A 25,106-nucleotide genomic window follows, 5' to 3' on the forward strand; every position below is an offset into this window, starting at 1 on the left:
TGACTACAAAACAACTAAATTTTATTCAAACATTTACCAATACAAAAAAAAAGTCGCTAATGCTAACATTCTCCAGCCGTGGTTATGACAATGGCCGCCTTGATGCTTTAGCTGCATGGATGTTGTGGGCCGACGTTAGCGTGTTTTCACACCCAATCCATCCACTAAAGCGCAAACATTAGCATAGCAGCACCGTCTCACACACTTGATGAAGGCAAACGCGGCTGGAGAACAAAAGAAGCAGATAAAAACGTAAATGGTCCCGGATGTCAATCAGCTGTACCTTTCCAAATGATTTGATCAAGTGACTATTTACAAAAAAAGAAAAAAAGGGAGACGGTCTCGAAGATGGCGAGCAGCAGGTAAGGACAAGTTGCTTTGTTTTGGGGGGACGACAAAACCAACTATTATACCACCTTTCCATTATTTGACCAACCCGATCTTTTTGGCCTCCGTTTCGTAGATGAGTAACCTCCACATCTTCACGATGAAGACCTCGGCTTCTTCATCGAGAACCTGTGAAAGGTCGAGATGATGAATGGTTTACTTTCATTTGAACATGCATCAGATTACAATTGAATGCATCCCATAATCAGTTCACAGTTCCACATGTCCAAAAGGAGTAGGAAGAAGCAGAGCTTATTAAATCCTACCCCTCCATCTGGTACTTTTACAATCAGTAACTGTTACATTTGTTCACTTCCTGCTTTCTTAATACAGTTTAAGTTTTTCTTTTTCAATTGAATGCATCCCATAATCAGTTCACAGTTCCACATGTCCAAAAGGAGTAGGAAGAAGCAAAGCTTATTAAATCCTACCCCTCCATCTGGTACTTTTACATTTGTTCACTTCCTGCTTTCCTAATATAGTTTAAGTTTTTATTTTTCAATTGAATGCATCCCATAATCAGTTCACAGTTCCACATGTCCAAAAGGAGTAGGAAGAAGCAAAGCTTATTAAATCCTACCCCTCCATCTGGTACTTTTACAATCAGTAACTGTTACATTTGTTCACTTCCTGCTTTCTTAATACAGTTCAAGTTTTTCTTTTTCAATTGAATGCATCCCATAATCAGTTCCCAGTTCCACATGTCCAAAAGGAGTAGGAAGAAGCAAAGCTTATTAAATCCTACCCCTCCATCTGGTACTTTTACATTTGTTCACTTCCTGCTTTCCTAATATAGTTTAAGTTTTTATTTTTCAATTGAATGCATCCCATAATCAGTTCACAGTTCCACATGTCCAAAAGGAGCAGGAAGAAGCAAAGCTTATTAAATCCTACCCCTCCATCTGGTACTTTTACAATCACTAACTGTTACATTTGTTCACTTCCTGCTTTCTTAATACAGTTCAAGTTTTTCTTTTTCAATTGAATGCATCCCATAATCAGTTCCCAGTTCCACATGTCCAAAAGGAGTAGGAAGAAGCAAAGCTTATTAAATCCTACCCCTCCATCTGGTACTTTTACATTTGTTCACTTCCTGCTTTCCTAATATAGTTTAAGTTTTTATTTTTCAATTGAATGCATCCCATAATCGGTTCACAGTTCCACATGTCCAAAAGGAGCAGGAAGAAGCAAAGCTTATTAAATCCTACCCCTCCATCTGGTACTTTTACAATCAGTAACTGTTACATTTGTTCACCTCCTGCTTTCCTAATGTAGTTTAAGTTTTTTTTTTTTTTTTTTTTTTAAATAACATACCTTGTACCGAAGTACTTGATGTTTCATTCGCCTTGTTAATGATAAAAGTGAACTCACCATAGCAACGTCGTCCAAGATGCCCTGTGGGGTGCTGTGAGCCATCACCTGAAAACAGACGAGCGCAGGCATTGGACGCATGGATCGAACGCCACGGGACGGATACAAGATGGATACCTTGGAGCAAACAAAGTCCACCAATGTTGGCTCCTCCTCTCCGATGTACTCAATGATCTTCTTATTGATCCAAGGGCGAACGCGTCGTTCCATTAACGTCTACAGCGAGAGAGAGAGAGAGCAATAACGTTTGATGCAGCGAAACAGGAAGTGAGCACATCAAAAGAGTCGCATCCCCACCGTGTCCACCATGGACCAGTCCAGCGGGTAGGAGAACAGGTCCGGCTTGGCCGTGGGAATCTTCTCGATCAGGCTCTTGATGTGTTTGCGTTTCTCTTCAGAGTTTGGCCCTTTGACGGCCGTGATTGCGGCGCCGTCCACCCCGAGACTCTTATCGTCATCGTAGTCCAGCGGCACCAGCTTCCTCTTGCGCGGCTGTTCCTCCATTTCCTCCTCGTCAAACTTGTCGAAAACGCTGTCCACGGGGAGCTTCTTTCTTTTGCCGGCGTTGGGCTGACTGGGACTTCCTGTTGCACCTGCGTGAAGAAACCAAGATGTCGGCGTGATGTTTCCACCAACATGAAGACATCTTGGATGCATTTTGAAGGCAACTCACCCAGTTTGAGGCTGAGGCCAATTTTGGGTCTGTTCTCGTCCTGAGGGAGAGCATCAGGAGGAGAGTTCTCATGCGGGATGATGATGCCGCACGGCGACTCGTTTCCGGGCGTGTCAGGAGACACGTTGCCACTGGCCGAAGAAACCGAGGGCGCCGCCGTGATGGGTCTCATCGTGGGCTTCAGGCAGGGTTTCACTTCGGGGTTGTCTTCCTCGTCATAATCGTCATCCTCGCCTTCCTCCACCTCGTCCTCGGAGCGGGCAGGGCCCGGGCGAGCGTCTGGTCTGTCTTGGTCCTCTCTGTGATCCCGGTGGTCTCTGTGGTCCCTTGAAATCCTGTGGCGCTCCCGTGGCTCCTCGGGCTCCGGCTCGTGGACCACAGGAGGACGTCTCAGACGCTCCTCCTCTTCCTCTTCCATCTGCACCAATAAAACGGTAAGGAGAACGCCGGGGATACGTGAAGACACCACGGTATGTGCAAGGAATCATTAAGTGACCTTCACAAAGACAAAACACTTGCATGCTCGCTCGCACGCACGCACCCTCGCTCACGCACACACACGGTAAATTAGCAACACACCCTGCGTAGCTCTGCGTCTGGATCTGGATGTCCCTCGTCGAGCAGCCGCTGTCTGATCTCCTCCAGCTCCTCCTTCTCCCTCTTCCTGTCACGCTCGTCTGCCTCCACCTCCTTCTCTCGGTCGCGGAGCCGCTTCTGCAGTGCACTGCCCCTAGTGGTCACAGCGAGCGACAACATGCTTCACAACAATGGCTGCCTTTTTTTGTCCCCCCCCACCTCAAGTCTGACAACGCCATAAAACGCCAGTTTGTGTCGACAGTGATTTCTGACAAAAAACGTAAGGTATGTCATTTTTTTTCATTGGTGAAAAAAACACCAGAAACCTCACACACACTCACCAGGGGCCCCAGGAGCACCTAAAAATGGCATAAAATGCCAGTTTTTGAGAGTGTTGATTTTTGAAAAAAAACATAAGGGGCTAGTATGTCATTTTTTTTCATTTTTTCAACTTGCTGAAAATGCACTTTTCTGGTCAAAAAAAGAGCGGAAAACTCACACACACTCACCAGGGGGCCCAGAGGCACCCAAAAAGCGCATAAAACGCCAGTATTTCAGGGCGTTGATTTTAGAAAAAAACGTAAGGGGTTAGTATGTCGTTTTTTTCATTTTTTCAAGTTGCTGAAAATGCACTTTTCTGGTCAAAGAAACACCAGAAACCTCACACACACTCACCAGGGGGCCCAGGAGCACCTAAAAATGGCATAAAATGCCAGTTTTTGAGGGTGTTGATTTTTGAAAAAAAACGTAAGGATGTCGTTTTTTTTAATTTTTCCAACTTGCTAAAAATGCACTTTTCTGGTCAAAAGAAGAGCGGAAAAGTCACACACACTCACCAGGGGGCCCAGAGGCACCCAAAAAGCGCATAAAACGCCAGTATTTCAGGGCGTTGATTTTAGAAAAAAAACGTAAGGGGTTAGTATGTCGTTTTTTTTTTTTCATTTTTTCAAGTTGCTGAAAATGCACTTTTCTGGTCAAAAAAACACCAGAAACCTCACACACACTCACTAGCGGGCCCAGGAGCACCTAAAAATGGCATAAAATGCCAGTTTTTGAGGGCGTTGATTTTTGAAAAAAAAAAACGTAAGGGGTTAGTATGTCGTTTTTTTTTTATTTTTTCAACTTGCTGAAAATGCACTTTTCTGGTAAAGAAAAAACCCAGAAACCTCACACACACTCACCAGGGGGCCCAGGAGCACCTAAAAATGGCATAAAATGCCAGTTTTTGAGGGCGTTGATTTTTGAAAAAAAACGTAAGGGGTTAGTATGTCGTTTTTTTTCATTTTTTCAACTTGCTGAAAATGCACTTTTCTGGTCAAAAAAAGAGCGGAAAACTCACACACACTCACCAGGGGGCCCAGAGGCACCCAAAAGGCGCATAAAACACCAGTATTTCAGGGCGTTGATTTTAGAAAAAAAACGTAAGGGGTTAGTATGTCGTTTTTTGTCATTTTTTCAACTTGCTGAAAATGCACTTTTCTGGGCAAAAAACCAAGGGAAAACTCACACACACTCACCAGGGGGCCCAGAGGCACCCAAAAAGCGCATAAAACGCCAGTATTTCAGGGCGTTGATTTTAGAAAAAACGTAAGGGGTTAGTATGCCTTTTTTTTCTTTTTTTCAAGTTGCTGAAAATGCACTTTTCTGGTCAAAAAACACCAGAAACCTCACACACACTCACCAGGGGGCCCAGGAGCACCTAAAAATGGCATAAAATGCCAGTGTTTGAGGGTGTTGATTTTTGAAAAAAAACGTAAGGGGTTAGTATGTCGTTTTTTTTCATTTTTTCAAGTTGCTGAAAATGCACTTTTCTGGTCAAAAAAAGAGCGGAAAACTCACACACACTCACCAGGGGGCCCAGAGGCACCCAAAAAGCGCATAAAATGCCAGTGTTTGAGGGTGTTGATTTTTGAAAAAAAACGTAAGGGGTTAGTATGTCGTTTTTTTTTCATTTTTTCAACTTGCTAAAAATGCACTTTTCTGGTCAAAAAAAGAGCGGAAAACTCACACACACTCACCAGGGGGCCCAGAGGCACCCAAAAAGCGCATAAAACGCCAGTATTTCAGGGCGTTGATTTTAGAAAAAAACGTAAGGGGTTAGTATGCCTTTTTTTTCATTTTTTCAAGTTGCTGAAAATGCACTTTTCTGGTCAAAAAAACACCAGAAACCTCACACACACTCACCAGGGGCCACAGGAGCACCTAAAAATGGCATAAAATGCCAGTTTCTGAGGGTGTTGATTTTTGAAAAAAAACGTAAGGGGTTAGTATGCCTTTTTTTTCTTTTTTTCAAGTTGCTGAAAATGCACTTTTCTGGTCAAAAAAACACCAGAAACCTCACACACACTCACCAGGGGGCCCAGAGGCACCCAAAAAAGCGCATAAAACACCAGTATTTCACGGCGTTGATTTTAGAAAAAAAACGTAAGGGGTTAGTATGTCGTTTTTTTTTCATTTTTTCAACTTGCTGAAAATGCACTTTTCTGGGCAAAAAACCAAGAGAAACCTCACACACACTCACCAGGGGCCCCAGGAGCACCTAAAAATGGCATAAAATGCCAGTTTCTGAGGGTGTTGATTTTTGAAAAAAAACGTAAGGGGTTAGTATGTCGTTTTTTTTCATTTTTTCAACTTGCTAAAAATGCACTTTTCTGGTCAAAAAAAGAGCGGAAAACTCACACACACTCACCAGGGGGCCCAGAGACACCCAAAAAGCGCATAAAACGCCAGTATTTCAGGGCGTTGATTTTAGAAAAAAACGTAAGGGGTTAGTATGCCCTTTTTTTCATTTTTTCAAGTTGCTGAAAATGCACTTTTCTGGTCAAAAAAAGAGCGGAAAACTCACACACACTCACCAGGGGGCCCAGAGGCACCCAAAAAGCACATAAAACGCCAGTATTTCAGGGCGTTGATTTTTGAAAAAAAACGTAAGGGGTTAGTATGTCGTTTTTTTTCATTTTTTCAAGTTGCTGAAAATGCACTTTTCTGGTCAAAAAAAGAGCGGAAAACTCACACACACTCACCAGGGGCCCCAGGAGCACCTAAAAATGGCATAAAATGCCAGTTTCTGAGGGTGTTGATTTTTGAAAAAAAACGTAAGGGGTTAGTATGTCGTTTTTTTTCATTTTTTCAACTTGCTAAAAATGCACTTTTCTGGTCAAAAAAAGAGCGGAAAACTCACACACACTCACCAGGGGGCCCAGAGGCACCCAAAAAGCGCATAAAACGCCAGTATTTCAGGGCGTTGATTTTAGAAAAAAACGTAAGGGGTTAGTATGCCTTTTTTTTCATTTTTTCAAGTTGCTGAAAATGCACTTTTCTGGTCAAAAAAACACCAGAAACCTCACACACACTCACCAGGGGGCCCAGAGACACCCAAAAAGCGCATAAAACGCCAGTATTTCAGGGCGTTGATTTTAGAAAAAAACGTAAGGGGTTAGTATGCCCTTTTTTTCATTTTTTCAAGTTGCTGAAAATGCACTTTTCTGGTCAAAAAAACACCAGAAACCTCACACACACACTCACCAGGGGGCCCAGGAGCACCTAAAAATGGCATAAAATGCCAGTTTTTGAGGGCGTTGATTTTTGAAAAAAAACGTAAGGGGTTAGTATGTCGTTTTTTTTCATTTTTTCAACTTGCTAAAAATGCACTTTTCTGGTCAAAAAAAGAGCGGAAAACTCACACACACTCACCAGGGGGCCCAGAGGCACCCAAAAAGCGCATAAAACGCCAGTATTTCAGGGCGTTGATTTTTGAAAAAAAAAACGTAAGGGGTTAGTATGTCGTTTTTTTTCATGTTTTCAACTTGCTAAAAATGCACTTTTCTGGTCAAAAAAAGAGCGGAAAACTCACACACACTCACCAGGGGGCCCAGAGGCACCCAAAAAGCACATAAAACGCCAGTATTTCAGGGCGTTGATTTTTTAAAAAAAACGTAAGGGGTTAGTATGTCGTTTTTTTTTCATTTTTTCAACTTGCTAAAAATGCACTTTTCTGGTCAAAAGAAGAGCGGAAAAGTCACACACACTCACCAGGGGGCCCAGAGGCACCCAAAAAGCGCATAAAACGCCAGTATTTCAGGGCGTTGATTTTAGAAAAAAACGTAAGGGGTTAGTATGCCTTTTTTTTCTTTTTTTCAAGTTGCTGAAAATGCACTTTTCTGGTCAAAAAAACACCAGAAACCTCACACACACTCACCAGGGGGCCCAGGAGCACCTAAAAATGGCATAAAATGCCAGTGTTTGAGGGTGTTGATTTTTGAAAAAAAACGTAAGGGGTTAGTATGTCGTTTTTTTTTTCACTTTTTCAACTTGCTAAAAATGCACTTTTCTGGTCGAAAAAAGAGCGGAAAACTCACACACACTCACCAGGGGGCCCAGAGGCACCCAAAAAGCATATAAAACGCCAGTATTTCAGGGTGTTGATTTTTGAAAAAAAACGTAAGGGGTTAGTATGTCGTTTTTTATCATTTTTTCAACTTGCTAAAAATGCACTTTTCTGGGCAAAAAACCAAGGGAAACCTCACACACACTCACCAGGGACCCCGGGAGCACCTAAAAATGGCATAAAATGCCAGTTTCTGAGGGTGTTGATTTTTGAAAAAAACGTAAGGGGTTAGTATGTCGTTTTTTTCATTTTTTCAACTTGCTAAAAATGCACTTTTCTGGTCAAAAGAAGAGCGGAAAAGTCACACACACTCACCAGGGGGCCCAGAGGCACCCAAAAAGCGCATAAAACGCCAGTATTTCAGGGCGTTGATTTTAGAAAAAAACGTAAGGGGTTAGTATGTCGTTTTTTTTTTTTCATTTTTTCAAGTTGCTGAAAATGCACTTTTCTGGTCAAAAAAACACCAGAAACCTCACACACACTCACCAGGGGGCCCAGGAGCACCTAAAAATGGCATAAAATGCCAGTTTTTGAGGGCGTTGATTTTTGAAAAAAAAACGTAAGGGGTTAGTATGTCGTTTTTTTTTCATTTTTTCAACTTGCTAAAAATGCACTTTTCTGGTCAAAAAAAGAGCGGAAAACTCACACACACTCACCAGGGGGCCCAGAGGCACCCAAAAAGCGCATAAAACGCCAGTATTTCAGGGCGTTGATTTTTGAAAAAAAAAACGTAAGGGGTTAGTATGTCATTTTTTTTCATGTTTTCAACTTGCTAAAAATGCACTTTTCTGGTCAAAAAAAGAGCGGAAAACTCACACACACTCACCAGGGGGCCCAGAGGCACCCAAAAAGCACATAAAACGCCAGTATTTCAGGGCGTTGATTTTTGAAAAAAAACGTAAGGGGTTGTTAGTATGTCGTTTTTTTTCATTTTTTCAACTTGCTGAAAATGCACTTTTCTGGGCAAAAAAATAAGGGAAACCTCTCCCACACTAAACAGGGGCCCCAGGAGCACCCAAAAATGGCATAAAATGCCAGTTTTTGAGGGTGTTGATTTTTGAAAAAAAACGTAAGGGGTTAGTATGTCGTTTTTTTTCTTTTTTTCAAGTTGCTGAAAATGCACTTTTCTGGTCAAAAAAACACCAGAAACCTCACACACACTCGCCAGGGGGCCCAGGAGCACCTAAAAATGGCATAAAATGCCAGTTTTTAGGGCGTTGATTTTTGAAAAAAAAAAAAAACGTAAGGGGTTAGTATGTCGTTTTTTTTTTATTTTTTCAACTTGCTGAAAATGCACTTTTCTGGTCAAAAAAAACCCAGAAACCTCACACACACACTCACCAGGGGGCCCAGGAGCACCTAAAAATGGCATAAAATGCCAGTTTTTGAGGGTGTTGATTTTTGAAAAAAAAACATAAGGGGTTAGTATGTCGTTTTTTTTCATTTTTTCAACTTGCTAAAAATGCACTTTTCTGGTCGAAAAAAGAGCGGAAAACTCACACACACTCACCAGGGGGCCCAGAGGCACCCAAAAAGCACATAAAACGCCAGTATTTCAGGGCGTTGATTTTTGAAAAAAAAACTTAAGGGGTTAGTATGTCGTTTTTTTTTCATTTTTTTCAACTTGCTGAAAATGCACTTTTCTGGTCAAAAAAACACCAGAAACCTCACACACACTCACCAGGGGTCCAAGGAGCACCTAAAACATGGCATAAAATGCCAGTTTTTGAGGGCGTTGATTAAAAAAAAAAACGTAAGTATGTCGTTTTTTTTCATTTTTTCAACTTGCTGAAATTGCACTTTTCTGGCCAAAAAACAGGAAAAAAAGGTGCATTGCTCTCCACTTATCAACATGACAGCATCTGTCGTCACCAACCTGTAATATTTGGGGTCATCTCGGTCATCATCATAATCCTCCAGGAACTCTTTTAGTCGCTTGCCTTCCTTTAACTGACACACAAATTGAATTGGATAACAATCACTGTTGCATATTGCATATTTTCTGAAAGATATAATGACTTTTAGATCTAAAGTATATATTTTAAAAATATTTTTAAAAAAAAGAAAGCATCAGGAAGTCTCTCTTACCATCTCTCGTCTGCGCTCGTCTTCCCTCTCAGCATCTTTGCCGTAGTCTCGTGCTTTCTTTCTCTCCCTGAGCTCCCAGTTTTTTAGGCGCTGTAAGCAGTGAAATTAAAACTCGGTACTTATGTTATTCAAAGTCTTGTACAAAGCATCCTACTCTCACCTCCTGGTAGGCTGCTTCTTTGTCTCGGAGCTTCCTCTCCAATCGCCTGCGTTCATGCACGTCCTCTTCATCCTCTTGCTCTCGTTTCTTTTCTCTGTCACGATCTCGGCTCTTCTCCCTACAAAGAGGAGTGCTAAAGTTAAGTTAATGCGATTTGTGTTTTTACATACACAGTAGACAATGATTTAAAATAACCTATTACAACTTGAATAGTTAATTGGTGAATTACTGTATGTAGCAACCCCCTAGCACTACACGGTCTACAAAAAAAATTAAGATGAACTTTATTCTACTGTTAAACAATACAATTAAAGCAGGTACGTTAGCCCAAGCTCTACTCGTCAGGCTCTTCATGTTGTCGTTAGGTAGTCATTCAACTTATGGTGTGTAACTCGCCCAAGCGCTTCCTCCGTGTTCGCATCAACTTTGTCATCAAACACGGCGGGTTCCCTCTCATCATTGTCAGAGTCTGTCGTTGTTAGGTACTCGGGCACTTACCCAAGTTGAACAATATTTTTACAGCTATTGGAAGACACAAAAATTTTACATTTTCCAGAAAATTAAAAACTTAAGTGTACCTTGTAGTGCGGAAAATACGGTGTATTATTTCAGTGCTCTTCATTAAAAACAAAAAATGACTTGCCCATCGGGAATCCCTAAGGTGAGAACTACTTGCCCGAACTTGCCCCATGTAAAATGAAAAGACTGCCATAATGATTTTTGTGGCATCACATGAGAATCTCAGAGACACCCAAAAAGCGCATAAAACGCCAGTATTTTTCAAGTTGCTGAAAATGCACTTTTCTGGTCAAAAAAACACCAGAAACCTCACACACACTCACCAGGGGGCCCAGGAGCACCTAAAAATGGCATAAAATGCCAGTTTTTGAGGGTGTTGATTTTTGAAAAAAAACGTAAGGGGTTAGTATGTCGTTTTTTTTCATTTTTTCAAGTTGCTGAAAATGCACTTTTCTGGTCAAAAAAACACCAGAAACCTCACACACACTCACCAGGGGGCCCAGGAGCACCTAAAAATGGCATAAAATGCCAGTTTTTGAGGGTGTTGATTTTTGAAAAAAAACGTAAGGGGTTAGTATGTCGTTTTTTTTCCATTTTTTCAACTTGCTAAAAATGCACTTTTCTGGTCAAAAGAAGAGCGGAAAAGTCACACACACTCACCAGGGGGCCCAGAGGCACCCAAAAAGCGCATAAAACGCCAGTATTTCAGGGCGTTGATTTTAGAAAAAAACGTAAGGGGTTAGTATGCCTTTTTTTTCTTTTTTTCAAGTTGCTGAAAATGCACTTTTCTGGTCAAAAAAACACCAGAAACCTCACACACACTCACCAGGGGGCCCAGGAGCACCTAAAAATGGCATAAAATGCCAGTGCCCGACGGGAATATCACTGATTGGATTTACCGTAATTTCCGGACTATAGAGCACATGATTATAAGCCTCACCCACTACTTTTTTAGAGGAAAACTGATTATGTACATACAAGCCGCACCTGTATATAAGCCGCATATGCCCACATTAAAACATGTAAACATATTTACAAAGAAAAACGGTACACAGAGAGTTTTCAAAGTTGTAATAATATAACTTAACAATAATAATAATATAACTTTCTTCACAAACGGTGCCTGTGACGCGGCAGTAAAACGGTAGCAACACGGTAGCACAATAGCTCCTTTGAAATCCGGAATTTTCTTTTCGGTTGCGATTGTTTTTGCTTTCAGTCTGATCTGCACAGTCGAAACACCTGCTTTTATTACCTCTGAAAGTTTTTTTTCGTCTTTTTACATTGCTCCAGTTCTTCCCGCTGCCGTTTCCGGCGTCTCACCATCGATTAGTTTATGCCAAGTTTACGTGCAGCAGCTTTTAGCTTGAAAGCTGCGTCATATGCCTTTCTTTTTGCATTTTCCATGATGAGGGTATGTTCACGCTAATTTATGCACAAGACAAGAAGTTGCAGTCTTCCTCGACGCATATATTCCACCGGTGTTAATCTTACCTTTTCTACTCGAGAGCCCCTGGCGGCCGTTACATAAAAAAATTACATAAATTGGCCGCATCACTGAATAAGACGCAGGGTTGAAAGTTTGGGGAAAAGTAGCGGCTTATAGTCCGGAATTTACAGTACTTGCCCAAATTTTGTTTTAACTTGCCCCGGGCCATCGGTACATCTTTATAGTCGAGCCCTGTATTTGTTTATAAACTTCAATGAACCAACAAAAAAATGTAAACATCATACAGTAAACCTCGGATATATCGGAAATTCGCTCACAACGGACAGATAAAAAAGAACCAATTTTTCTGTAATGCATTTCCAATAAAAATTCATTGCATATATCGGATTTTTTATAACGGATTTCGCCTATTTCGGACAAAATCTACAGTCCCGTTCTAATTTCCCTCACATATATCGGATGGCCGCATCGTGTCTTTGTCCTGGCTCCAGATTTAGGACAAATATAAAAGTGAGTGACGTCAATAATACTAGCACAGCAGTGAATGAGATCTTAACCTCACTATTGGAAATAACGTAGGCCTGACGGGCGTAACAGGGCCTAGCTTAATTAACAATTTGTTATGCTCAGAGTCCAATAAAGTTAAATTCTCATTACCTTACGTCTCTTTTCATTGCCCAGTCCAGGTACATTGGAAACATAGTCAAGGAAGTGCCTTTTTATAACGGATGAAATCCGTTTTCGGATTTATATCCGGTATATGCGTAAAACGGACTTTTTCCAGTATATGCATATAACGGATTTCGCTTATATTGGACAAAACCAGTGGGAACAATTGAATCCGATATATCCGAGGTTTACTGTATAATGTTTACGTGAGATAAAAACATGAAATAAATGTGATTGAATGGTCTGTGTGTGTACCACACCCCCCACCCGAAGTCCGGATAAGTCATTTCCAATGGGTGCCCAATAGTTTTGAGCAGTCAAGGTGATGTTCTTTACCTGGACCGGCTGCGAGCAGCGCTCCTGTCTCGGCTGATGTCCCTCTCCCAGTCCCGCTCTCGTTCTCGCTCTCTGGTCCTGCGCTCGCGGTCTTTGTCCCGGTCCCTGTCCCTCTCTCGCTCCCGTTCCCTTTCCCTCTCCCTCTCTCGCTCCCTCTCCCGCTCCTTCTCCCGCTCGCGGTCCCGTCGCTCTCTCTCCCGCTCCCGCTCCTTTTCTCGTTCCTTCCGTTCCCGCTCGAACTCCAGACGCTCCTTCTCGCGCTTGTCCTTCTCCTCCTCCAGTTTCTGCGGAGGAAAGCACAGGGAGGGTCATGTGACTGCAAGAGTGAGGAGAGTGTAAGCACTCAGCTTGCTGCAGTGCACAGATCAAGTGGTTTCCAGACTGTGAGGACAAGACGAGGAGCTTTCATACGCTCTTTACTCGTCGATGCAAGCGGCTACAACATCCTCACCTTTACTTGCGGTATTAAGTACAGTTTAGCATAAAATGGAACTGGAAACCACTTTATAAAACGATCAAAAAAGATCTGTGGAACAATGGCAACGAGAAAAAAGGCACGGCAAGAGATAATGCTTTTACTCTCTCCTTAAGAGTGCTCCTCTCAGCACAAGGAAATACAGAAACAAAGAACAGCCGTCAGTCTTTGCTTGAACTAGTTTGGGACTTACAGGTGTCGAACTATGGACTCAGCCCTTCGCTGCCCCTACAAGCCTTTTAAGTTAGGCCTGGGAGGAAAGCAGGTCACACGGTATACAAGGGGAAAGACATGATGGGATTGTGTCTTGCTTAAGCATCATTATTATTAATAATGTCATCAACAAAAACAACCTTTTTATTCCAGTCAATACATTGGATACATTGCAAGAAAGGAACATCAACAACATTTCTGCACAGAGAAATTTAAATATTGGAGAAGCGGTCTTACCCATACAGAAGTCCTCAGGGGGGGGTTCTTGGCGACTCAAGACACACATACACACACACGCACACAAACACACACCTCAACTCCGCCTTTATGAGTATTACACACAAGGCTTTGAGTGGAGTTTTGCAATTAAGAACAGGCTGTTTACAAACCATCATGCAGCTACAAGCAATCAGCTGACGAGCAGCTATGATGGGCAAGCCTTGGGTCTAATTCAATGCTACACCAGGATACTGACAATATAACAAAGGGAATATTGTTTAGTAAATAGATGTTACTCAGAGAACATCCCATCAACTATTGCACTTACCTCTTTACATCAGCCGGTTGTCTTTGAATAAGCTATAAGATGAAGCGGTAAAACTTCAACTGTTGGGTGTCTTCAAATAGCGGTGCAGCCTCAATTCATTTGTGTTGTCCACTTTAATGAATAAGTAGTCATAAATATAAATTAAAGGTTATGTAGATTTAAATCGCCTTCATTAATTCTTTTTTTTTCAACTTGCTGAAAATCCACTTTTCTGGGTAAAAAAAAACAGCGGAAACCTCACATACACTCACCAGGGGCCCCAGAAGCACCCAAAAATGGCATAAAATGCCAGCGTTTGAGGGCGTTGATTTTTGACAAAAAACGTAAGGGGTTAGTATGTCTTTTTTTTCATTCTTTCAACTTGCTGAAAATGCACTTTTCTGGGCAAAAAAACAGGGGAAACCTCCCCCACACTAAACAGGGGCCCCAGGAGCACCTAGAAATGGCATAAAATGCCAGTTTTTGAGGGTGTCGTTTTTTTCTTTTTTTTCAACTTGCTGAAAATGCACTTTTCGCTCAAAAAACGCAAAAAACTTTTATAACTACAATATTTTTTCTAATAACACTATGCCACTTTAATAACAAATACGTATTTCATTGGAAAAAAAATATTTTTTGTCATTGTTATTTTTATTGTGCGTGGATTTTTTTCACAAATGTATAAAATTTATATTACTATAATACTAGATTTGTGCAAAGAGAGACCATTTCTTACCTCTATTAAGCACCCGGTACTTTCTGCAGTTGAGCAAATAAAACACCACCTGCCACTACATAAACAGCATCATAGTAAAAACTAAATGCTGCTCCAAGTGTTTTTCCCTTATTGCTAACAGATAAGAATACAAGGCATGAGTTTGTGACTGCATGCTCAAAAAACACATTTAACACAAAGGCAGAGTGAGCCAGGCACTGACAGACCACGACAGCAACACCTCACAACACCACCACATGCAGATGCACGTACCTTCAAAAGTCTTCAGATCAGTGTACCGCTGTGGAGAGGACACCCCCCTCTCCTTAACCCGGTAATAGTTAAGACTACAGCAGATTACTGCAGTGGTTATTGCAAAAAAAAAAAAGGTTTCTGCTTCAAAACATAACCATCGTTATTATGACAATACTTGTTTACAGAGGACTCGCAGGAGGTTGACGCACTCTTTGGCTTCCAAGGAGCACCATCAATGGGCACAAAGTGGATAGTGTGAGCTGGAAAAGGATGCCGTCAAACGGGCCAAAGTGCAGTGCAGTTGCCCCTCTGCCAGTCCTCAAGAGGGGGGTGCCCAGTTTATGTAGAAAGTAAAGGAAGGCTCATACTTACATCCTATCCTCGCAACTTTTTCCAAAGCTCTGAGATTCATCTTGCTTTAGTCACCATATGATCACTATCATAATGGTGGGGTTTAATGAATAGATTAGCTTTTTAAGTAACTTTACATTGTCTCCATGCATTTTTTTTTGTATGCGTGTGTGTGTATGCAGTATATGTACTACACAAGTGACAAAATATGTCCAACTATGATTTGTCAACATTGCACATGAAACATTACATGAACAGTAGAGCAGGTTCAAATGTGTCGCAGTGTGTTTTTAATGGCAGCCAATTGCTCGTGCAGTTTGCATGTTTGTAAATGTAAGTCAACTACTGCTGAATGTGCAAGCTACAGGAGTGAACTACATGATCAGCTCCTGTCCAAAACCTGCAATATCAACTAGAGGACCAAAAAGTTATTTTACCTTGTGAGTGTCTCGAAATTTACTAATCTCTCTGGAAATCAGGTCTCTCTTGTCATCCTCCATATCAATTGTGTTCAAGTCATCCTAAAGGATTAAAGGAAAGAGACGTTCTTGAAATAGCTGACACATTATTTTATGCCGAGACTGGAAAGGTGCGGGAATCTACCTCTTCCTTTCTGTCCTTTTTTCTCTTTCGCCGCTGGGAATCTTCATCCTGTGAAGGCGCGTTGAGCTCGTCGGCATACTCCCGCATTAGTCCATCTATAGCACCTTTCACGTTTAGATCCTTCTTCTTGGTCTCCTCGTCCAGAACCTCCTCTTTGTCGTCCCCATTGTCTGCATCTACCTTCTTTAAACACAAGAAGCGGGTGATTTAGGATACTGCTAAAAAAACTGTTTCTGGAGAGGAGGAGGGGAAAAAAAACATTCCTACCCCATTAGCACTCTTCTTCTTTGCCTTCCACTCATCTAGCTGTGCTTCCGTCTTGGCGTCCACCTTCACGAGAAGGTTTTTGTCACCGATGTGTAGGTCATGAAGCAGCCGCAGGGCTCGCAACGTGGACTCTGGCTCTTTGTACTCACAAAACCCAAAAGCTGCCCATAGACAAATATAAATGATTAGAGGACGACAGCTCACATGCGGTCCAGAGCCATGAGTGAAAGACTTTTATTCTTCTCGCCGTGAGACAGTATGCATATATAGTAGAACCTCTAACAGCAAAGGTCCCTGAAGTCTTACACAGCCAAATTAGCACATATACCACTAAACCCACAGAAGAAATCCTGATGCAAAAGTGGTTAACTTATTTTTACACTTATGTACACGCATAATAGTTGCGAATGCTAATAATGTAAATCAACTTGTTAGTAACATACACTTCATAAAAGATGAGTGAATAGTAGGGCTGCAGTGATTACTCTGATAATTCCAATACCTCAATTACAGGAATTAGTTACTCGATTAGACTGCATGGTGGGAAAAAGTGGTTAGCACACAGGCCACACAGCTAGGAGACCCGAGTTTGATTCCACCCTCAGGCATCTCTGTGTGGAGTTTGCATGTTCTCCCCGTGCATGCGTGGGTTTTCTCCGGGTACTCCGGTTTCCTCCCACATTCCAAAAACATGCTAGGTTAATTGGGGGACTCCAAATTGTCCATAGGTATGAATGTGAGTGTGAATGGTTGTTTGTCTATATGTGCCCTGTGATTGGCTGGCCACCAGTCCAGGGTGTACCCCGCCTCTCGCCCGAAGACAGCTGGGATAGGCTCCAGCACCCCCCGCGACCCTTGTGAGGATAAGCGGTAAAAAATGAATTTCAGTAGAATACTCGATTACTAATATATTTGATAGCTGCAGCCCTAGTAAATCGTGACACAGTGGTATTTACACTTTTATAACAGTTAATGTTACAACGATAAGAAATGTATGACTATGTCATGCTTTCAAGATGGGGTGAAACCCTTTCAAAAAATGCCAAATCTATGGCTGTCCGCCACAAATTAATGGGAAATGTTTTTTCATACGAAACAATTTTGTAATGGTGATGGAACATATGAAGTCCTCATCTTTGTAAATCCAAACTAATTGGGCATCATGGAAGTAAACTGCCATTTCTGTTTACCTTGAAGCTTGCCTGAGGCTCCCTGGACTCTTTTCCAGCTCAAGACTATTCCACATTTCTGCAACAGATGCAGGAAAGGCCAACAAGTACGGTGATCAGACTAATCCGTTAAAGTACAAGACATACAGTAGAATAAAACCCTGCCCCCTTACCGCCAGCAGCTGTCTAATCAACATATCAGACGCTTTTTCTGATATGTTCCCCACAAACACTGTGGTGGTCGGGCCACAGTCTTCGTCTTTGGCTCGGAGAAAGGCATCTTTCTTGTGAACGGGAGGTTTACTGACCACAGGCAGAGACGACACCATTACAGGGGTGGGAGTCATGATGCCCATGTGAACTGGAATCATTGGAGCTGCTGAAACAACAACTTGTTTAATAACTATAGAATATGCCATTTTTTATTTTGAAATAGATTTAAAGATAAAATAAAAGGCAACCTGTACCTGTAGGGAAGCCATACTGAGGGGGTAACCCAGGAGGGGGCAACAGTGGCCGGTTTAAATGAGGAGGGAATGACATCCTGGGTTCGAGTCGAAACAACCTGATATGGAAATAAGTTCCACTTTTAATATATGTTGTAACAATTGAACACAGATGATAAACATGACGCCAAAAATATGAGTGACATTATACTTTTGTGTAACGTTCGCTAAGGTCGGTGAATCATTCAGCCGACACATGCTACTTGTTGTTAACTGTGCTAAGGAAATAAGACAAGTAGCTGGGTGTCTAAAAGTTTCAATATTTAATAAAAGAGCTGGCACGTATATTTTCAATAGGTTGCTCCTTACCAACTTATTCATGACAACTAAAACGACCGAGGGCCAAGCTAACACTAAAGCAACCATTAACCACGCCACATTACCCGGCATGGCTAAATACGCTAAGATACTATATGCTGCGGCTAAGAAGCGGCCAGCAGTTTCGGTTAATTAATACTGGCAGAGATTAAGGCAATGTGAGTAATACGTACCCCAAAATAATTGTCGTATGAGCGTATCCAGCAACAACCTGGATAATTTTACGTGCAGAATCCTTTCTAACGCACCGGTAGTTGGATTAGCAACAATGGCTAGTCACGGGCCCTCTTACACAGACAAGCGCCTCTTTGGAGCGGCAGGAGAAGAGCGCTTGGTGTATGTTTCTAGTTGTTCCCGACGGACGGCGCTTCACTGAGCAGGGCAGGAAGGTCTGTTTAAATCAAACGACCACACTAGTATATGCTAAATGTATTCATTTGTATTCACTGATGTGGAAACTGTGTGTATTATTGTCCTTAAACGCACGTTTTCCAATAAATAAAATCGACACCTAGTGCCTTTTTAATCAATGGGGTGCATAACAGGGGAATTGCAGGTAGATGCGTTCCAGTTGCCTCGGAAGTCGGCACACTCGAATTGTAGGCGTTTTCAAACTGTCAGAAAGTCAAGTCAAAGCCTTTGTTTGATATTTATGATGTTGTATGTTTTTGTCTATTCAAATGAACATGAAAGAATTACGTCCCTTGGTCATTGGTCATTGTTCTGCCCTTACCGATAATAGGTGACAAATTGCGTTAATTAACATATAAGGATAATAACACGCCTGGGTTCAGAAGTTGGACCGCACCGTGAGTAAACGATAAAACGCTAAATTTACGTGTCACACCTGAAGGCGTCTTTAGCCAGTCGGTACATACAGCATGTTTACATTTCAATGCGCTAACACTGACACCCTGGACATTTTTGTAATCGTCCAGCTCAAAGTTATTGGAACTGTGTCTTATTTACCAATTAAAACTACCGACCCAGTTCCATGTATTTTCCATAAGTAGTATTCATTTGTGTTATTTCTATCCCAGTAAATGAAAAATTGGAAATGTTTACACAGAAACATGTCGCTTTTAAAATTAACGTACCCTGACACATCTTATTTGTTTTAAATAATCGTTTAATTTGTTGTTTCAAAATGCATCACAAAAGGTTTCCATGGTGTTGGTGTTTGGAGGTAGCAGCTGTGCAGCGAGGGCTGCAGTTGACAAGCATGTGACGTCACTTTAGGCGGGTTACTTTTTTTCATCGTAGAAAGTGCTAGAACAAACGAAGCACACCCTTTTCGTTTCTGGTATCCCTCCGACAGCTCAAAAGGAACCCGGTGTGTATGTCAACTTATCACAACATGAGAAATGTCGTGCTAGGCTTTGCGAGGTAATTTAGTTAACTTTGTAATTAAAGGAATTTTGTTTGGACATTTATATTTAGGAATAGCTCGTCGCCCTTAAAACGGCTTCGAAGTGGCAAACAGTTCTGATGCCACAAGATGGCAGCACGACACAGCATAATATAGCTCAATTTACTTGTATAAAATGCACTCGTCGCTTTGCAGTGTAGTTTTAATGTATATTATGTATTTATCAAATTTAGTGATTCGTCATATCGGAGAATGTGAGAATGTCATCAACATACAGTTCATACATTATTACTTATAACGAGAGGCAGTAGCTTGCACGCCGCACCGCGGATGAATATGACTTGCACGTCGAAACGCGTGTGTATAAAGATTCCGGTCTATTAAAAGGAAGTTCCTTTCCTTTTTCCTGCGTCAGAGAGCAGAGGGGACACTAATTTGGTTGCATTTTATTCAAGAAGAACCCCACACAACAATCAAGGTTGGTTAAAAAAACGATTCCGCTCTTGATATTTATCATCGTATATCAACATTTCGACCACCATCGTAATGATGTGGGTCCCCTGAGTCATGATGGATAACCTCAGCATCATTTGTCTGTTAGGTCACAATATGTCCCATGTTGTATAATGATGTGTATTTTAAACCTCGGTACAATGTCGGGTCGTGTTTGGGTGCAGCACTGCAGTGCGAGAGAGGGCCGTTGGGTCGAGCATTGGTTGCATAAAAGCAGGTGTGGTGAAAGATGGTGGTCGAGCTTGTGTAGCTAACCGTATTGATTGCGCTGTTTAGCATTTAGACGAGGACATACTGGAGACTGGCGTCCATTTTGGCATTTCACGTGCGGTATTACACATACATTACCAAACATACATTTGACAAACAATCGTCAAAATGAGTTGACTTTAATGGACCTGAATGAATGACGAGCTTGAGGATGTTGGCGAAAACGTTACCGTGTTGTCACCAGAAATCGACGTATTACATGTAAATCAAAGCGACTACATTGGGTATATATGCCCTTGTGGTATAAAAGCACGTGTTTGCTGCGGCCATTGTCTGCACGAGGACGCCATATTGGTTGACTGTTACTTCCGCCAACCGTCCCAGCGCGATGGCGGCTGTCTACATTTTGCGAAATTTTCCCTTAAGCTCGTTTATGTTCAATGACTAAGAAAGCGGCATTATAAGTGACTATGTAAATATTATTTTTAACACTCCTTTATTAATAATGTGCAGATGCCTGAAGAAATGCACCAAGAGGAGGAGGCCGAGACCTTTGCCTTCCAGGCAGAGATTGCTCAGCTGATGTCCCTGATCATCAACACATTCTACTCTAACAAAGAGATCTTCCTCAGGGAGTTGATCTCCAATGCCTCTGATGTAAGTCTACAAAGCACTGACATGTTTAATTGTGTATTTTTTTTATTGGAATGAAAACATTCAATGATTTGTTGTGTTTAGGCATTGGACAAAATTCGCTATGAAAGCCTGACTGAGCCCACAAAGCTGGACAGCGGCAAGGATCTGAAAATTGACATCATTCCCAACAAAGCTGACCGCACCCTCACCCTCATCGATACTGGAATTGGCATGACCAAAGCCGACTTGATCAACAACCTGGGAACCATTGCCAAGTCTGGTACCAAAGCCTTCATGGAGGCTTTGCAGGTAAATTGAGTGGATAGCTTAGATTGCCCAGCATATTATACACGTGTATTAATAACATTAATACAGTTTCACCAACATTGTCTGTTTTACATGCAATTAAGCACACTAGACTAGTGGCATTTTTTTACGACTAAAATTTGAGACCTTGTAAGTTGGACGCCACTGTGCTTTAGTAATTAAAAGTCTGGAGCCAAGGACAACATTGGACTCGTTACAGTAGAGTAGATGTAATAACAGATATATTTAAATCAGGCGCAAAAAGTAAAAATATCAAAATAAAGTACTTACATGTCATCCTCGAGACATCCTGTCTGCTTTAATATTTTAGATGTGCAAGATAAAGCTGTCTTATAATTCATGAAGTGTTCCTTTTTTTGGAAGAGCAGCAGTTCAATCAGTAAGGACTTGGGCTTTGGACCAATGGGGTCTTGGTTGCTGTGGATGACAATAACTATTACTGCTGTTAATTGGTCAATACTAAACAGTAATACAGCAATAAAGGCATGGCCTAGATTGCCAATATCTATTAGTGTCCTTTTGTACTTAATCACGTTCTGTTTTCTCACAGGCTGGAGCTGACATCTCCATGATTGGTCAGTTTGGCGTGGGTTTCTACTCTGCTTACCTTGTCGCTGAGAAGGTGGTCGTCATCACCAAACACAATGATGACGAGCAGTACGCCTGGGAGTCCTCCGCTGGTGGCTCCTTCACAGTCAAGGTTGACAATGGTATGTGTCCCGACCCGACCAAAGTTGTTGAATTGGCCGATGCCTGGAGCTTTATCTTGGCAGCTTGTTGGGACACCGTGTACTAATAGTTGCACAACTCCCCCTACAGGAGAGCCCATTGGCCGTGGAACAAAGATCATCCTGCATTTGAAGGAGGACCAAACTGAGTACATCGAGGAGAAGCGGGTGAAGGAAATAGTGAAGAAGCACTCTCAGTTCATTGGCTACCCCATCACCCTCTTTGTAAGTATTAATTTCGGACCCCGTCGCTCCTCATCACATAAAAGCGGTACTCATGACTTCTCAATGTCACTCTTCAGGTGGAGAAGGAGCGCGACAAGGAGATCAGCGACGACGAGGCTGAGGAAGAGAAGCCAGAGAAGGATGAAAAGGAAGAAGCCGAGGACGACAAGCCCAAGATTGAAGATGTTGGCTCTGAAGATGAGGAAGACTCCAAAGACAAGGACAAGAAGAAGAAAAAGAAGATCAAGGAGAAGTACATCGACCAGGAGGAGCTGAACAAGACCAAGCCCATCTGGACCAGGAACCCTGATGACATCACCAATGAGGAGTATGGGGAGTTCTACAAGAGTCTCACCAATGACTGGGAGGACCACCTGGCTGTGAAGGTACACTGAAGACTAGCTGTCACAGATTTACCAGCATGAGAGAATATGCTGCTTAAACGTGTCCTCCTTTCCTGCAGCACTTCTCTGTGGAAGGCCAGCTTGAGTTCCGTGCCTTGCTCTTCATTCCTCGTCGTGCACCTTTTGACCTCTTTGAGAACAAGAAAAAGAAGAATAACATCAAGCTGTACGTCAGGAGAGTCTTCATCATGGACAACTGCGAAGAGCTCATCCCGGAGTACCTGAGTGAGTAGCTGACCGTGTCCTAAAGTTGACCTGGACCCCACATCACATCTCGAGGCCAATGAAATGTTTTGTGGATTTCGCCTGTAGACTTTGTTCGTGGCGTGGTGGACTCTGAGGATCTGCCCCTGAACATCTCCAGAGAGATGCTGCAACAAAGCAAGATCCTGAAGGTCATCCGTAAGAACATTGTCAAGAAGTGTCTGGAGCTCTTTGCAGAGCTAGCTGAGGACAAGGAGAACTACAAGAAATTCTATGAAGGCTTCTCAAAGAACATCAAGGTACAGTTAAACGGCAATGTCACCTGGCCTGAATGTGGAAGGTGTGTGTAAAGATATTTAAAAAATAAAAAAAACAACTATGTTCATGCAGCTGGGCATCCATGAGGATTCCCAAAACCGCAAGAAGCTGTCAGAGTTGCTCCGCTACCACAGCTCACAGTCTGGAGATGAGACGACGTCCCTCACAGAGTACCTTACCCGCATGAAGGACAACCAGAAGTCCATCTATTACATCACTGGTCAGTCTCATCTTCCCGTTCTTCCATGTAAAGTGCTTATTTTGAGGAGATGTTAATGGTTTACTACTTGTTACTCACCCGCCAGGTGAAAGCAAGGACCAGGTGGCCAACTCTGCCTTTGTGGAGCGCGTCCGCAAGCGTGGCTTCGAGGTCCTCTACATGACCGAGCCCATTGACGAGTACTGTGTGCAGCAGCTGAAGGAGTTTGACGGCAAGAGCCTGGTCTCCGTCACGAAAGAGGGCCTGGAGCTCCCTGAGGATGAGGAGGAGAAGAAAAAGATGGAGGAGGACAAGGCCAAGTTTGAGAACCTCTGCAAGCTCATGAAGGAGATCCTGGACAAGAAAGTAGAGAAGGTTTGTCGCGCTCAAATTTGCCTTAATTTGAATATACAGATTTAATATGCAAATCTGGTCTTAAACTACAGTGGACTGTCTTGTTGTAAACAGGTGCCTAGTTGAACTTAACTTGTATTGGTGAGTCACAGTGTGCCAGAATGCAACCTAACTTAAAAATATCAGTTAACATTGCCTGAGTTTTACATTAAAGATTTGACAGGAACAAATGTAGCTGAGTGCAAGATGTTGGATTTTGTTTGCATGATTTTGAAATGCTTATCCTGACGAGTGCATGTTCTGCTGTGAGCCATCATTGCATTCTAAGGTCCTACGGTCCTTTATGCACAGGTCACCGTTTCCAACCGCCTGGTGTCGTCGCCCTGCTGCATCGTGACCAGCACTTACGGCTGGACTGCCAACATGGAGAGGATCATGAAGGCCCAGGCCCTCAGGGACAACTCCACCATGGGCTACATGATGGCCAAGAAGCACCTGGAGATCAACCCGGACCACCCCATCGTGGAAACTCTCCGTCAGAAGGCAGAGGCAGACAAGAACGACAAGGCAGTCAAGGATCTGGTCATCTTGCTGTTTGAGACCGCCCTGCTGTCCTCCGGTTTCTCTCTGGATGACCCCCAGACTCACTCCAACCGTATCTACAGAATGATCAAGCTTGGTCTTGGTAGGAACATCAGGCTTTTGTGTGGATTCCCAACGTGTTATTCGACCTGACCATAAAGAATGTTTTTTTTTTTGCCTTTTCAGGTATTGATGACGACGATGCCCCCATTGAGGAGGCCACCTCTACATCAGTCCCAGATGAGATCCCTCCACTAGAAGGTGACGGTGATGACGATGCCTCACGCATGGAAGAAGTTGATTAAACAAACGTCCAGATTTCTATCACTTGGCCTCACGTTTCAATTGTTCATCCTTTTAAACTGCAGTAACTTTAAAATGGTTATTCATGTCGTTTGGTGGACCAGTTGTTGCTCTTGTCGTCGAGCATTTATCCGCAAGACCTTTTTTGAAGAGAAGCAGTTTTGTTTTTTTGCTGTAAAAGTTAATGGTGACGACACATTCGTTTTATCAAAGTACCCTCTTGCACTGAGTTTTAAATGTAGGGAGTAAACATCGGAGATTGCTACATTCCATTATCTGGTCTAGGGACTGTTTGGGTGGGTTCTGCTCATAAGCAACACTGCACGCTGCATGGAGAGAGAAGACCAACTAAGATTCCTTTGCCCGAGTCCAGGCTTGTCTGTATTCCAAGTATTGTTTTGCAAAAAATAAAAGATGCAATACCGTAAATACTTGGGGCTTTGTGTTCCTGTTTAACTGGTAATTGACTCTTGTAGTTTCTACATTGACCACTAGGTGGCCAAACCAGGTTGACTATGAATGACTTGGAGGTCAATTTGAAATTGTGAAGCTAAAACATAATAAACCAGACTATTACATCAATTAGTTTTATATGTAAAGGAAGTACACTTGGTTCCTGAAAGTTGCGTATTTTGCTGGACAGCTTTTGAGTGGGTGGATTTTTTTTTTTTGGCTCAGAGCGTGGGAGTATATCCCTACTGAACACTCATTTTTGTCAAG

The 25,106-nt window shown here is 42.4% G+C and overlaps 2 protein-coding genes across 3 annotated transcripts; one reads left to right on the forward strand and one right to left on the reverse strand.

The window, feature by feature from the left end:
* Window positions 1–4: 4 nt before the first annotated feature.
* On the reverse strand, window positions 5–18,354 carry rbm25b (RNA binding motif protein 25b). Of its 2 annotated transcripts, none has more exons than XM_078794539.1 (17): window positions 18,188–18,354; window positions 17,658–17,755; window positions 17,364–17,566; window positions 17,212–17,269; window positions 16,022–16,182; window positions 15,755–15,937; window positions 15,589–15,672; window positions 12,617–12,900; window positions 9,643–9,760; window positions 9,483–9,572; window positions 9,271–9,344; window positions 3,011–3,161; window positions 2,432–2,849; window positions 2,056–2,351; window positions 1,876–1,974; window positions 1,759–1,806; window positions 5–516 (listed from the first exon to the last, which is right to left on the reverse strand). In XM_078794539.1, the coding sequence occupies exons 2-17, from the start codon at window positions 17,731–17,733 to the stop codon at window positions 424–426; spliced, it is 2,436 nt and encodes an 811-aa protein (XP_078650665.1). In that variant the 5' UTR covers window positions 17,734–17,755; window positions 18,188–18,354; the 3' UTR covers window positions 5–423. The 2 variants fall into 2 exon arrangements, with proteins under 2 accessions (XP_078650665.1, XP_057902173.2); XM_058046190.2 differs by having other exon boundaries at window positions 17,364–17,569.
* Window positions 18,355–19,696: 1,342 nt separating this feature from the next.
* Window positions 19,697–24,815, forward strand: hsp90ab1 (heat shock protein 90, alpha (cytosolic), class B member 1). The gene is made up of 12 exons (XM_058078653.2): window positions 19,697–19,861; window positions 20,620–20,763; window positions 20,845–21,051; window positions 21,620–21,779; window positions 21,889–22,022; window positions 22,100–22,408; window positions 22,486–22,651; window positions 22,739–22,929; window positions 23,021–23,168; window positions 23,254–23,522; window positions 23,853–24,186; window positions 24,270–24,815. Exons 2-12 carry the CDS (start codon window positions 20,620–20,622, stop codon window positions 24,386–24,388), a joined length of 2,181 nt encoding a protein of 726 aa, XP_057934636.1. The 5' UTR covers window positions 19,697–19,861; the 3' UTR covers window positions 24,389–24,815.
* Window positions 24,816–25,106: the final 291 nt, after the last annotated feature.

This window comes from Doryrhamphus excisus, linkage group LG11 (genome assembly GCF_037039965.1).
Source record: "Doryrhamphus excisus strain RoL-2023G ecotype Guam linkage group LG11, RoL_Dexc_Guam_v1.1, whole genome shotgun sequence".
Taxonomy (NCBI): domain Eukaryota; kingdom Metazoa; phylum Chordata; class Actinopteri; order Syngnathiformes; family Syngnathidae; genus Doryrhamphus; species Doryrhamphus excisus.